Source organism: Oryza sativa, chromosome 6 (assembly GCF_034140825.1).
Source record: "Oryza sativa Japonica Group chromosome 6, ASM3414082v1".
Taxonomy (NCBI): Eukaryota; Viridiplantae; Streptophyta; class Magnoliopsida; order Poales; family Poaceae; genus Oryza; species Oryza sativa.
Genome location: NC_089040.1, coordinates 20,922,130 through 20,937,540, shown reverse-complemented (window position 1 = coordinate 20,937,540; position 15,411 = coordinate 20,922,130). Strand labels below are relative to the sequence as shown.

General features: G+C 42.2%; 1 protein-coding gene across 1 annotated transcript; it reads right to left on the bottom strand.

Annotated features, from left to right (window-relative positions):
- Positions 1-8,395: 8,395 nt before the first annotated feature.
- On the bottom strand, positions 8,396-11,670 carry LOC107281394 (uncharacterized; the record flags this gene model as incomplete). The annotated part of the gene is made up of 4 exons (XM_015787406.1): positions 10,638-11,670; positions 9,998-10,536; positions 9,084-9,856; positions 8,396-8,975 (listed from the first exon to the last, which is right to left on the bottom strand). Coding segments are annotated over exons 1-4 (2,925 nt in total), but the record flags the coding sequence as incomplete, so codon positions are not given.
- Positions 11,671-15,411: the final 3,741 nt, after the last annotated feature.

Below are 15,411 nucleotides of genomic sequence, written 5' to 3'. Positions count from 1 at the left end.
GAGGAGAAAGTATGTGCGGTCAACCGTCATCGCCGATGTATTGCCGTAATTATTGTGTGCACGATGTAAACTATTTTGGATGTATTGATTATCTATATAAATCAATTGTTGTATGGCATATGTTAATTACGTACAATTATTAGAGGTTTTAACAATTTTAAATCATGTATTTGCTAGTTATATGCGATAACTAGAATTTTTAAAAGTTTAAATCATGCATGTGGCATTTACATATGTTAATTAGAGTTTTTAACAATTAATTTAATATAATTCATATGCTAATTATATATGATTATTAGAATTTTTATTAATTTTAAATCATGCATGTCATATGTATATACATATGTTAATTACAATTTTTAACAATTTAATATCATTCATATGCTAAGTATATATGATTATTAGAATTTTTATTAATTTTAAATCATATATTTGCTTATTATGTTTTATCCACTTAATTTACTACAGACAACAATAATTTTTCGAAGTAATTGTCATTAATTTTTCGACTTTAAATAATTTTAATGCATTATTTTCTATTTTAGAAACACATATGTAATGGAAATTAATATTCAGTGCGCTTATCAGTAGTCCCTGTTCTTAACCCTAACCGGGTTTAAAAAGAATTTGGAAATAGCGGGAAAATATCTTTAGTCCTGGTTGATGAGAACAACCGGGAGTAAAGACTTTACTCCCGGTTGTTCTCATCAACCGGGACTAAAGATCTTATCTTTACTGCAACGAAGAAGAGGGGAACGAGGATCCAAACCAGTACTTGAACGAGGAAGGGAACATGGAGAGGGATGTGGAGGGGAACCAGGAGGGGAACGTGGAGAGGGATGTGGAGGGGAACCAGGAGGAGTAGGCTAGTGGAAGTCAACCCTCCGCTGGACAGAAGAGGGCACGCTGGCAACGAGGTGCCGCGAAGAAGCTAGAGGGTCGGCACATCATAATGGAAGTGGACGAAGACGGCCGACCTAGTGCCCCGGTGGAAGCAGCCAAGAACTACGTACAACACAGCGGTTGGGTTGTGCGGGATAACGTGCCTGTCAGTACGGTGTACTGGCGTAGAACAAGGGCACGCGGAGATCATGAGAGCTTTGTCCCAGATTCGGAGAAAGAGATGCTGTGGATCACAATGCTCGAGACATTCACCCTTCCCGCGGGTACAGAGGACAAAGTGAAAAGGTGGACTCTAAAGAAAATGGCAGAACAGTTTTTGAGCTTCAAGGGAGATTTGTACCAGAAATATATCCTGAAGGGGCAGACACCGAATTTCGATACATTCCCAAAGCTAATGGATCACTGGGACGAGTTCGTTGCATATAAGACAGGTCAACAAGGGCAGGCGATGATGGAAAGAAACAAAGAAAATGCCGCCAAGAAGAAGTACCATCACCACTTGAGGTCAGGCGGCTATAGCATCGCGATGTCGAAGTGGGAGGAGATGGAGGCAAGCTTGCTTGAGAGGGGTATCGAACCGACCACCGCTAAATGGCCGGATCGATCGAAGTTCTGGTACTATGCTCACGGTGGAACGATCAACCCAGTTGATGGCTCCTTGGTCTTCAGCGATCAGATACGCGAGGCTGCGCGTCAACTAACGGACGCAGTGGAAGCCTCTTCTCAGGGCACGTTCCGACCCGACAGAGAGAAGGACGAGCTGTCACTCGCCCTGCAGACTCCAGAGCATCCAGGACGAACATGAGGGAAAGGGGTGATTCCTTAGAAGATTGGATTCAAGGAGGGCATCCACACGTACAGGAGTCGGATGAGGAGCAAGAGAGATACCGAGGCGAAGATTGCAGATCTTGAGTACAGGGTATCGAGCTACGAGCTCAGCATGCAAGAGGAGGTGGCAAGGAAGGTTGATAAACGCATGGCCGCACATCGGTCCCACGATCCCCAGCCGACCATTCCTCTTGCAATGGTGAGCCCTTCAGGAAATCGTAGCAGCTGCGCCTCAACGGGGCAGGTAGGATCACAGAGCATGGACGCCATGCAAACCCAGGACGAAACCACCTGCCCCGTTGGTGACATCACTTAGCGGACACCATGTGAGCTACATATTACCTTCAAGAACTTATCAATAAAGGTAAGCTCGTAGTTTACAGATTTTAGATTTATCCATTCCGCAAGTTGCTGCTTATATATGTTGATTACTAATAAATAACCTCTCACCACGTGAAGGTGGCGTCGGGCATGGCCATCCCAACGGACCCTTCAGCTACTTACCACTGCAGGCCGATTCCAGCAGGATACTCCAAGGTCGAAGTTGAGTTGGTCGAAGGCGCGTACGAGGACCTCGAGTTGGATTACCCTGGAGGAGACGGTGAGACACATCTACGAGACACAAGCCACGCCATTATACTATGGCACAAGCGGTACATCATCCTCCCTGGGCGACAAGCGGCGTCTCGTGCACCATCTCCTCAGGCTCCTGCACCGTCTCCTCCTCAGGCTCCTGCACCGTCTCCTCCTCATGCTCCAGCACCGTCTCCACCTCAGGCTCCTGCACCGACTCCTCCACAAGCTCCTCGTCCGACACCTTCCAAGTCAAGGGCCCCCCAAGCTCCACCGCCTGCCCCCACAAGGGCAACGAAGAAGGCGAAAGTTGACGCCGCCAAGAACAAGGACCCGGGGTACGATTGCACTCAAGAGGAGCTTGACGCTTATGTGGCATCAGAAGTCAGGAGACAATTGAAGCCTCGAAGTCTAGAAAAGAAAATTCCTATGGACCCGAGTGTCAGGAACTTCTTCAGGGGTATGTCTGCACCTGCCAAGGAGGCCATAAAGCTATCGGACTATGAGCGAACACTCAAGAAAGCATCTTCTGGAAAGTCCAAACCAGTCCCTCAGCTTGGAGAGCAACCAAACCAGGAGATCGAGCCGTTGGTGACCGGTGAAGATTTTGGAATAGAATAATTTATTACTGACACCGGGCTAACTACGGATCAATTGCTATGAGGCGCACCAATCGAAAAGGAGGAAGTGAAATACATGTACGAACTCGGTAAACCGCTTGTCAAGCCTGAGCAGCTGTAGTCCCTACCCACACAAATGTACAAGTTCCATCAACTGTACATGGAGATGAGCGCCACCGGTAGAGAGATGATTGGAGCGAGGATCAGGGACACGGACTTCTTGCAAGGAGATGACATTCTCTGGATCAATTTCAAGGGTATCTACGAACTATACCAGCTGGACGCCCTCGACGTCTCTATTATGAGTTGCTGGATTTTGTAAGTATTGTTCAGTTAGATTTCTTATTACGTTTCCTTTAATTAATTAGGTCCTTGTATATAAGTAGACTATATATAATATATACTTCCTTTTATCGTTGTAGAATGGAGATTCAAAGGGCCCGACGGCGGGGGGTTTTCGATACTGGATTCATCGACCCTCGGAAAGTAAACGCCGCAATGCTCGACCAATATCCGCAAGCCACAGAGGACAATCTCGTCCATCTCCTGAAGGCGCAGCATTACAAGACGTTCATACTATTGCCGTACAACACAGAGTTAGTTTAATTTTACTGTCTTCCTATACCAAATTTCATTCCCATACGAACATGCTAAGTGTTTCATATGTAATGCATCCCACACACATTGTAGATTCCACTGGGTCCTTTTACTCTTCGACGTGGAGGCCTGCACCGTCAACGTATATAACTCAATGGATAAAAAAGAGTCTACGTTTGGCAAGCTTTTCGAACTTATAGACAGGTACTGTCATAAGTTTCTATGTTAATTAAGAATCTTGTTATAATTAATTGCTACTACGAATCATAGCTTTAAACTCCATGTAGGGCTTGGTATCGGTTCCGTCATTTGGTCCGCGGCAAATGGAGAGAAAGACTTAGGCGGAAGTTCAATTTTCCTGTGAGTACACATGCTCTATATTTATATTGAATCTCCAATTCAAATACATACAAGTGTATATTAATTAGATCTCTCGCTGTTTGTCATTTATTTATAGTGCGCAAAGCAAAAGCAGGGAACTAACTTGTGCGGCTACTACGTGTGCGAGTATTGCCACTGCCTTGCAGACCAAATCATCACTACAAGAGAGCTCGATGTACATACAAATAAATTCAAAATTTCATTGCGTACGTATCGATTTGTTATTTAATTATTAATTAATTTCATACATTCATATAGTTTATTCGCATGAGAGATAACCTGATCACACACAAGTAATTTATCGCGGCGGTTTAAGAACAACTCATGGGATTCATCAACGAACAAATCCTTGATCCCAAGGGTGAATTCTACTACGACGGAAATACAATTCATAGGTCCTTAGCTTCTGAGATAACGATTACTACGTCGAAATCGTAGCTAGCTAGGATATCATAATGGATTGTAATTAATACATGTCTATTTTTCTATATGCATGCACATATTTTCTTTAATGTAAATATATATTTTGGTCATATATATATATATAAACCATGCAGCAACAGGGCCATGCAAAAAAAAAAGGTCAGCTCGATCTTTAGTCCCGGTTGGTAACACCAACCGGGACTAAAGATGGCTCAGCCGGCCACGTGGCTGAGCCATCCTTAGTCCCGGTTATTTCACCCTATCTCTGTCTGGTCGGAACGTGCCCTGAGAGGAGGCTTCCACTGCATCTGTTAGTTGTCGCGCAGCCTCTTGTATCTGATAGCCAAAGACCAGTGAGCCATCAACTGGGTTGAGCGTTCCACCGTGAGCATAGTACCAGAACTTCGATCGTTCCAGCCAATTGGCTGTTGCCGGTTCGATACCCCTCTCAATCAAGCTAGCCTCCATCTGCTCCCACTTCGGCATCGCGACGCTATAGCCTCCTGACCCCAAGTGGTGATGGTACTTCTTCTTGGCGGCATTTTCTTTGTTTCTTTCCATCATCGCCTGCCCTTGTTCACCTGTCTTATATGCAACGAACTCGTCCCAGTGATCCCTTAGCTTTGGGAATGTGTCGAAGTTCGGTGTCTGCCCCTTCAGTATATACTTCTAGTACAGATCTCCCTTGAAGCTCTGAAACTGTTCTGCCATTTTCTTCAGAGTCCACCTTTTCACTTTGTCCTCTGTACCCGCAGGAAGGGTGAATGTCTCGAGCATTGTGGTCCACAGCATCTCTTTCTCCGAATCTGGGACAAAGCTCTCATGATCTCCGCGTGCCCTTGTTCTTCGCCAGTACACCGTACTGACAGGCACGTTATCCCGCACAACCCAACCGCTGTGACGTACATAGTTCTTGGCGGCTTCGGCCGGGGCACTAGGACGTCCATCTTCTTCCACTTCCGTTATGATGTGCCGACCCTCAAGCTTCTTCGCTGCACCTCGTTGCCCGCGTGCCCTCTTCTGTCCAACGGAGGGTTGACTACCACTAGCCTCCTCCTCCTGGTTCCCCTCCACATCCCTTTCCACGTGCCCCTGCTGCTTCCCCTCCGCATCCCTCTCCACGTTCCCTTCCTCGTTCAAGTACTGGTTTGGATCCTCGTTCCCCTCTTCTTCATTCCAGTACTGGCTGCTTCCCTCCGCGATTGTATCGTACAATATCTGTTCCTCATCGCGGTCAGCCATCTGTTGATACAAGAAACATCTTCTAAGTCACGAGACATTTATGTTTTAACAATCTAAGTCATGTATGCTAAGTGTAAATGTCGTACATTAGAACCCTACACAACCTTACGTGCTAAGTCTAATTACAAATCGTGATATAAGCTAAGTCTAGGTGACGTATATTATACAACCCTAGCTAGTAAATAATTATATACTAAATCTAATTACAAATAAAATAATCTTATATTAAAACTCAAATAATATTACATGCTAAGACTAAAATAGTCATGTATATGCTAAGTGTTTCGTGCGTATATGCTAAGTCTAATTAAGACTACAATAGTCAATTGCTACTTGTCGCACCAATTCCGTAGTCAATAATTACATACCAAGTCTAATTACAAATAAAGTAATATTATATTAAAACTCAAATAATATTACATGCTAAGACTAAAATAGTAATGTATGCTAAGTGTTTCGTGCGTATATGCTAAGTCTAATTAAGACTACAATAGTCAATTGCTAGGAGTCGCACCAATTCCGTAGTCAATAATGTCATACTAAGTCTAATTTGCAATAAAATAATCTTATATTAAAACTCAAATAATATTAGAACACTACACAATCTTATATGATAAGTCTAATTACAGGTCTAATAATCTTAATTAATTGCATTACAAATATAACAATCATTTATATTATTACGTCACTTGCCTGCTCCAATTCCTTCTAGGGCTAGCTCTTCCACTCAGGCTTGACGGACGACTCCGACAACACGTCTTTTCTGCAAGATACAAAAAAATGTATTAGGATAAATGCGAAGTAACATATATATATATATATATACATATATATATATATATATATATATATATATACATATATATATATACATATATATATATATATATATTGCATTTCACGTTAACGTTCGTCCTCGTTCGTTCGCTCGTTCACGTTCCCTAGCTCGTTCACGTTCGTTCCCTCGTTCTCGTTTGTCTTCGTTCGATCGTTCTCGTTCTCGCTCTCGTTCGTTCGATCGTTCTCGTTCTCGTTCACGTTGTCGCGGCAACGTACGTTGACGTGTTCGTTCTCGCTCTCGTTCGTTCGATCGTTCTCGTTCTCGTTCGTTAACGGCGGTGTGGCGGCATCGGGGCGGCGGTTGGCGCGGTGGCGTGGCGACGGCGGCGGCGGCGTGGCGTTGTGGGGCCGTGGCGGCGGCGGCGTGGCGTGGCGGCGGTGGCGTGGCGTGGCGTGGCGGCGGCGGCGTGGCGTGGCGGCGGCGGCATTGCGCGCGCGGCGGCGAAGGCGGCGGCGGCGTGGCGACGGCGGCGGCGGCGTGGCGTTGGCATGCGGCGGCGGCGTTGCGCGGCGTCGAAGGCGGCGGCGTGGCGCGTCGTCGTCGTGGCGCGGCGTCTCGTGGCGGGCGGCGCGACGGAGAGAGATTGAGATCGGAGAGATCGAGATGCATGAAGGGAGATCTGGCGGCGGCGGCTCTCACCCCAGAGATGCGGCGGCAGCGGAGGAGGCAGAGGCGGCGGCGAGGACGACGAGCTCGAGACGACGGCGAGATACGGCGGCGTCGGCGTGGGGATTTGCCCTAGGCAGTGGCGGCGAAGGAGAGAGGCCGAGAGAGATCGATCGGCCGAAAACGTTTAAGTGTTGGTGAAGAAAACGAGGGCGCACCGGGAATATATATACCCCTGGATCTTTACTCCCGGTTGTTCTCAACAACCGGGACTAAAGATATCTTTAGTCCCGGTTGTTGAGAACAACCGGGAGTAAAGAAAGATCTTTACTCCCGGTTGTTGAGAACAACCGGGACTAAAGAAAAGATATTTACTTCCGGTTGTTCTCAACAACCGGGACTAAAGATATCTTTAGTCCCGGTTGTTCTCAACAACCGGGAGTAAATATCTTTTCCCGCTATTTCGAAATTCTTTTTAAACCCGGTTAGGGTTAAGAACCGGGACTAAAGATTATAGCACTGCATATGATTTTCGCTTACATATGTGTTTATAAAATAGAAGTTAATGCATTAACATTATTTAAAGTACAAAGATTAATGACAATTACTTCGAAAAATTATTTTTGGCTGTAATAAATTAAGTGGATAAATCGTAATAAGCAAATATAATTAATAAAAATTCCAATAATCATATATACTTAGCATATATATGAATGATATTATTATATTGGTAAAAACTCTAATTAAGATATGTATGTACATACTGCATGATTTAAAATTAATAAAAAATGTAATCATCATATGTACTTAGCGTAGGAATTATATTAAATTAAATGCTAAAAACTCTAATTAACATATGTAAATGCCACATGCATGATTTTAACCTTTTAAAAATTGGAATAGTCATATATAAGTAGCATATGAAAGATAGTAAATTAAATTGTGAAAAACACTAATATATGAATGATAGTTTTAAAAATATATTAAATTTAATACTTTTAAAAATTCTCCAGTCAATTATAATTAGCATATGAATGATAGTAAATTAAATGTTAAAAACTCTAATTAACATATGAAATTGCCACTTGCGTGATTTAAAACTTTTAAAAATCCTCTAGTCAATTATAATTAGCATATGAATGCTAGTAAATTAAATGTTAAAAACTCTAATTAACATACATATAAAATTGCCACCTGTGTGATTTAAAACTTTTAAAAATTGTAAGTATCACATATAACTAGCATATACATGATTTAAACTTGTTGAAACCTCTAATAATCGTGCGTAATTAACATATGCCATACATCAATTGATTTATATGGATAATCAATACATCCAAAATAGTTTACATCGTGTACACAATAATTACGGCACGTACTTTCTCCTCACTATTGTTCCCTCCTTGTGATCGCTGCGTGAGTAAGGGGTGTCTTCGTTTGATAGGAGGATGCTAGGGTCAATCGTCACCGTGAAAGGGGGTTGCCCATCCAACTGATCGTAATCCTCGTCAGTCTTGTCCTCAACTCCGACGATTTTTCTTTTGCCTGGGAGAACCACTTGACGCTTAGGCTCATCAGGCCCTCTGCCCTTCTTTCCTTTGCTAAACATGTCCTTCACGAAAAAGACTTGCGTTACATCATTGGCAAGGACAAAAGGTTCGTCCGAGTATCCAACCTTGTTAAGGTCAACAGTTGTCATCCCACTGTCATCAATCATTACGCCTCCACCAGTCAACCTAACCCATTGGCACCGGAACAGAGGAACCTTGAGAGGACCATAGTCAAGTTCCCATATGTCCTCGATAGCACCGTAATACGTGGCAGTTGTTCCATCGTGTCCCATGGCATCGACACGAACAGCGCTGTTTTGGTTCGTGCTCTTCATGTCTTGGGCTCTCGTGTAGAATGTGTACCCATTGATCTCATATCCCTGGAATGTCGCGATCGACCCAGACGGTCCCCTCGCCAGGAAGGCAAGTTGTTGGTTGATCGACTCGTTACCCATGAGATGTTGTCGTAGCCACGCGGGGAAAGTATCAATGTGATGCCGTGTAATCCATGCATCGGACTTACCGATGTTCCTGGCGCGAACTAGAGCCAAGTGCTCCTCGATGTAAGGAGCTACCAATGAAGAGTGTTGCAGAACAGTGAAATGGGCTTTACGGAATAAATTGTTGTCTACCGTTGTTATTGCTTTCCTTCTGAGAGTTCCCTTTCCCCGTAGTCTCCCTTCATGGCGTGATTCAGGTACCCCGATTGGGCGAAGGTCTTCGATAAATTCTACGCAAAATTCGATGATCTCCTCTGTTCCATAACCCTTGGCGATGCTTGCCTCTGGACGAGCACGGTTACGAACATACTTCTTCAGAACGCCCATGTACCTCTCGAAAGGAAACATGTTGTGTAGGTACATAGGCCCGAGAATACGGATCTCTTTCACAAGGTGACAAAGCAGATGCGTCATTATATTGAAAAATGAAGGTGGAAATATCAACTCAAAACTGACGAGACATTGCACCACTTCATTCTGAAGGGCTTCTAATCTATCCGGATCGATGACCTTCTGCGAAATTGCGTTCATGAATGCACATATCTTTGTTATTGTTGCCCGGACATTGTCTGGAAGGATACCCCTTATTACAACTGGTAGCAGTTGTGTCATCAACACGTGACAGTCATGAGACTTTAGGTTTGTGAACTTCTTCTCCTTCATGCTTATTATTCGCTTGATATTCGTGGAGTATCCAGACGGTACCTTTATGCTCTCCAAGCATTCAAACATACTTTCCTTCTCTGCCTTGCTAAGAGTGTAGCTGGCTGGACTCAAGTAATGGCTTCCTTTCTCCTTTGGTTCCGGGTGAAGGTCGCCGCGTTGTTCCATATGCTTCAGATCATTACGTGCTTCCAGTGTATCTTTCGACTTTCCGTATACACCTAGGAAGCCAAGAAGGTTTACGCAAAGGTTCTTAGTGAGGTGCATCACGTCGATTGCGTGGCGTACGTCCAAGAATTCCCAATATGGTAACTCCCAAAATATAGAGTTCTTTTTCCACATCGCTGCGTGACCATCTTCGCTCTCTATATGCTGGCTTCCAGGCCCCTTTCCGAACACTACTTTAAGATCTTTAACCATAGCAAACACTGTTTTCCCGCTGCGATGTTTAGGCTTCGTACGGTGGTCGGCCTTATGTTCGAAGTGCTTGCCTTTCTTCCGTACCGGGTGGTTTGCTCCAAGGAATCGACGATGACCCATGTATACAACCTTCCTACAGTGCTTAAGATACGTACTTTCTGTTTCATCCATACAGTGAGTGCAAGCCTTGTACCCCTTGTTGGACTGTCCGGATAGGTTGCTAAGTGCAGGCCAATCGTTGATGGTTACGAACAGCAGCGCTCGTAGGTTAAACTCCTCCTGTTTGTCCTCGTCCCACACGGGGACACCTTCCTTCTTCCACAACTGTTTAAGATCTTCGACCAGTGGTCTTAGGTACACGTCGATGTCATTACCAGGTTGCTTGGGGCCTTGAATAATAATCGGCATCATTATGTACTTCCTCTTCATGCATAGCCAGGGGGGAGGTTGTAGATACACATCGTAACGGGCCAAGTGCTATGGCCGCTGCTCATCTCTCCAAAAGGATTCATGCCATCCGTACTCAAACCAAACCGTATGTTTCGTGCGTCCTTTCCAAATTCTTTAAATTTTCTGTCGATGTTTCGCCACTGCGAACCATCGGCGGGGTGTCTCAGCATCCCGTCCTGTTGACGCTCTTCAGCGTGCCATCGCAACATTCTAGCATTCCCCTTGTTCCTGAACAAACGCCTTAGCCGTGGTATTATAGGGAAATACCACATCACCTTAGCAGGAATTCTCTTCTTTGTTAGCTGCCCGTCAACTTCTCCTGGATCGTCCCGTCTAATCTTGTATCGTAGTGCTTTGCAAACAGGGCATGCTTCTAGGTTCTCATACTCCTCACCGCGATATAGGATACAATCGTTCGGACATGCGTGAATCTTATGAACTTCCAGTCCTAACGGGCAGACTATCTTCTTAGCCTCGTACGTTGTCTCGGGCAATTTGTTTCCCCCCGGAAGAATGTTCTTGACGAGTTTCAATAAATCGCCAAATGCCTTGTCACTAACCCCATTTTTTGCCTTCCATTGCAACAACTCCAGAGTGGTATCCAACTTTTTGTGCCCCTGCTCGCAACCTGGGTACAACGAAGTTCTGTGGTCCTCCAACATCTTGTCCAATTTATGGGCCTCCTTTTCACTTTCGCAGTCCTCCCTGGCGTCCTGCAACATCTGACCAAGATCATCCGCAACGTCGTTACCATCAGCAGCTATTTCCTCCTCGCCCGTTTGATTTCCTTCAAATCCAACATACTGAGCAAAGTCCGGAATATTGTCGTCTTCCACTTCATCTTCTTCCATTTCAACACCTTGCTCTCCGTGGGATGTCCAACAATTATAGCTTGGCATGAACCCCGACTCAAACAAGTGGAAATGAATAGTCCTGGATGCAGAATACTCCTTCTGATTCTTACACTTATTGCATGGACAACAAATAAAACCCCTTTGCCTGTTAGCTTCGGCCACTCTCAAAAAATAGTGCACGCCGTCAATAAACTCTTTGGACCGCCGGTCAGCGTACATCCATTGCCGATCCATCTACATGAGTCAAAAAAACTGCACACAAATAATTATTCTTACAATAATGACAGTCATACAATAATTATAAGATATCTTTATTCATACAAAAATCATAAAATATTACACCAAATAATTCTTAAAAACTATTTGTAAAGTTTTAAACTAATTTTAATGTGTTTTACTTCTTTTAATTTTCATTTTAGTTTGTTTTCTATTATTTAAGATTAACTTTCACTAGAGTTTTCCTTCTCAACTATTTTATAAAACCTTGTTTAGCAAATGAACTAAATTTCTATATATTCTTTCTTCCCCACACACATTTTCTCTCTCATCAACTTACAACTAAATTTTGGAGACAAAAAAAAGTGTGCAAAACATAGGTGCAAATGTAGTATGACAAAAAAAACATTGGAGGATGAAGTTGCAAACCTTTTAGGCACCTCCGATTTGTATGTAATCACCAAAATAAATTCAATAGAAATTTTGGCATGACCTCCCCTCTTTTTTGAAGTAATTTTGAAGCTTGCTCGGGCAGCTGGAGGAGGAAGAAGACATATATATAGGGGTGGGACTTTAGTCCCGGTTGGTAGCACCAACCGGGGCTAAAGGTGTTACCAACCGGGACTAAAGATCCCGGGGGGGCCTGACAGGTCCTGACAGCATTCGAACTGGGACTAAAGATGGTAACACAAACCGGGACTAAAGATCAAATATGCCCGTTTCCCTTTTGAACCGGGACTAAAGATCATCTTTAGCCCCGGTTTTTATTGCATCCGGGACTATTGTGGAAATCGGCCGACCGACGAAAGATGGTTTCTCCACCAGTGTAACTTCGTACATTGTGTACATGAATGATTATTGCTTAATTACCAAATCTAGATTGACGCGCAAGTTTTGCTATGCGATTGACGCGCAACAAACGTGGTCTTTTCCAAGTACACCACAACAATGTCGTTTTGTCTATGGCGTGTCTAGAGGCAAAGTGGTCTTTCATGACAATTCTCTCTTCAAAATATCTAAAAATAATAAAATAGAAGTACGCAAGGTTATCCGCTATTTAATTTATAAGTGGATTTATGGGTCGATCCACTTAATTAAACCCTTAATATTGTTGATCATCCAATCTGAAAATGGGATGCCTCAAATTGCAGTCTAAAACTAAATAAAAATTACAGTTAATTAAGCATGTGGTGTTACTTAGTGAAAATAATAGAGTAAATTGTATTTGTAGTACATTAACTTGGCAAGTTTGTGCAATTTAGTGTAGAAACTTGAGAAATGAGTATGTTAGAACAACAACTTGTCAAATGGGTACAACTTAATAAATAAGCTTATGAGTACAACTACTTGAAAGACGGGTGTGATTTTGATATAATAACTTGAGAAGTGGTGTAAAAAGTTAATTACTTTTAGTATTTTTGGTTATATGTACTCAATTGTTAATATACTTATGTAGATTTGTACAAGCATATTTTGTTTTGTCATTCTAGTAATTAAAAGTCAAACAAATTTTATTGCGTAGGAATTTTCTAGTTGGTATTCGAGATGGAGAAAAAATATCTAAATCAATGGTGCAAATTAGGTGAGCAATATATTCTTACAGATTACATCAAACATTGTAGGATTATATCTACGGGGTTACTATGTGATGACATATTAACATTGTGAAAAAACTTACATAGCACTCATTAACCAAAATAGCACATATCTAGCGAAGCTATTAATTGCACCAAAATACTAAATTATCAAATTCGTGTATTAAAGCGCACCCACTTACCAAGTTATTGAACTTAGACGTCACATTCTCAAGTTTAGGATGAATGTAATTTACTCAAAATAATATGTAACTTCGATCGGAGCTCGGTTGGTGGGTATGACCGGAGCTCGGTTGTCCCTATCTGCTAGCAAACTACTCCCATCGGTCATAAATATTTAACGTGGTAGATTTTGACCACGTCTAATTGAAAAGTTACTATGTAAATATCATTTATTATATTATGACTTATTTTATTATTAAATATACTTATATTTTTCATATTCACAATAATTTTCAATAAGACAGGAATTTAAACAACTATGGGATATACCTCATATATTTATATTCCAAAACGACAAAAGTGATGACGCTTTGATCGAGTGCGAAGTTTGCGATGTGGCTACCAATTAGAACAAGTTCAGGACACCGTGCAATTGCTACATCACAAACGATGCCGCACCAACCGTGATGCGCGGTTGATGATCCCTGCAATGCAAACGAGAGAACACTGCAAGAACAAGATAAGATGCAATCTAAATATTGCGAATAGGTGATTAAGCATAAAGGAATAGTTATGATTGAAGTGGTAGATCTAATCGACCTGGCAAATCAACACACTCTGAATCTATAGTCGCCGACTATTCGTGCGAAGACTAGAGAAGGTGAATGGCACTTGGCAAAATTTAACTAAACAAAACCTAATTGTTTTAGAGGGTGTGCATAGATATTTATAGAAGAAAATAGATCTAGGGTTAAATGCTAATTCGTGGAGGTGGAGGGAGATACTTCCAAGATGGGTCTAGTCTAGTACAAGGCCCAAGGCCCAAGTTCGGTTTCAGCAACATCACTTTCTTGTTTTGACGATTCCCATTGACTCGGAAGGAATTTGGACATGAGACTGGATGCGTTTCAAAGCTAGCGAGATAAGCTTTCCATTAAGTCTAAGATCACCCAAATCGGAGTTGGCATGAAGACGCTAAGTCCGTTTGAAGTCATTGCTATCTACGGAGGCCGAACTGGATTCCAAAACTTATTGGACTTTTTTAATATCTTATAGATCCTCCATTCACCCGATGCGTTCTTTGGCAATGTTTTACATTTCTCATGCTTGATTGCATGTATATACATGATGGTCACATCAAAAAGTTACAATGAAACTTATAACAATATAATTTCGTTGACAATGAGATGTAAATTATACCAAATAATAAACGAGTAAGAGCCTAATATCATATTTTACCGCAGTGAACAAATATAGGACTAAAATATACATTTCTATTAAAAAGTGAATGCAGAAAAAACAAGAATTTGAATTTTTTCTATGGTTATATTGTAAATTAGGATTCTCAAAATACAGGAATACTAAAAATATAGGATTAGAGTGACATGGATAAAAAAAAACAATACTATAGGAATGATCGTTTGATTGTAGTGCATGAAAATCACAGAAATCAAAAGATGTAGAAGTAGAAGTGTAGTACAGCACACTAAAGCTCGGGAGTCAGGGACAAGAGAGGCCTTGGGAAGTCGACTCTCAGAGGTCCTGTTCATTTCTCTAATATGAGTTGGATGAAGATGAAGATTTTCGTGGCACGCTTTTCAAACTACTAAACGGTGCGTTTCGTGCGAAAACTTTTTATATGAAAGTTGTTCTAAAATATCAGATTAATCTATTTTTTAAGTTTGTAATAATTAAAACTCAATTAATCATACGCTATTAACATCTCGTTTTGCGTGAAACAGTTAATCTTTATTTTTATCTTCATCTTCAGGAGATTCAAACACCACCTAGTCTCACAGGAGATTCAAACACCACCTAGTCTTGGTACTCTCGGACAAATGTGAGATGTGACCCTGTGAGACCTATCACCCACCTCATGTATTTCGGTACACCCACAGAAATAGGAATCCTAGATAAAGTTCATCCCTATAGCTACTACGGAAGTGCAGTTAATGTTAATTATATCTTTTTTTAATGAAGCCATATC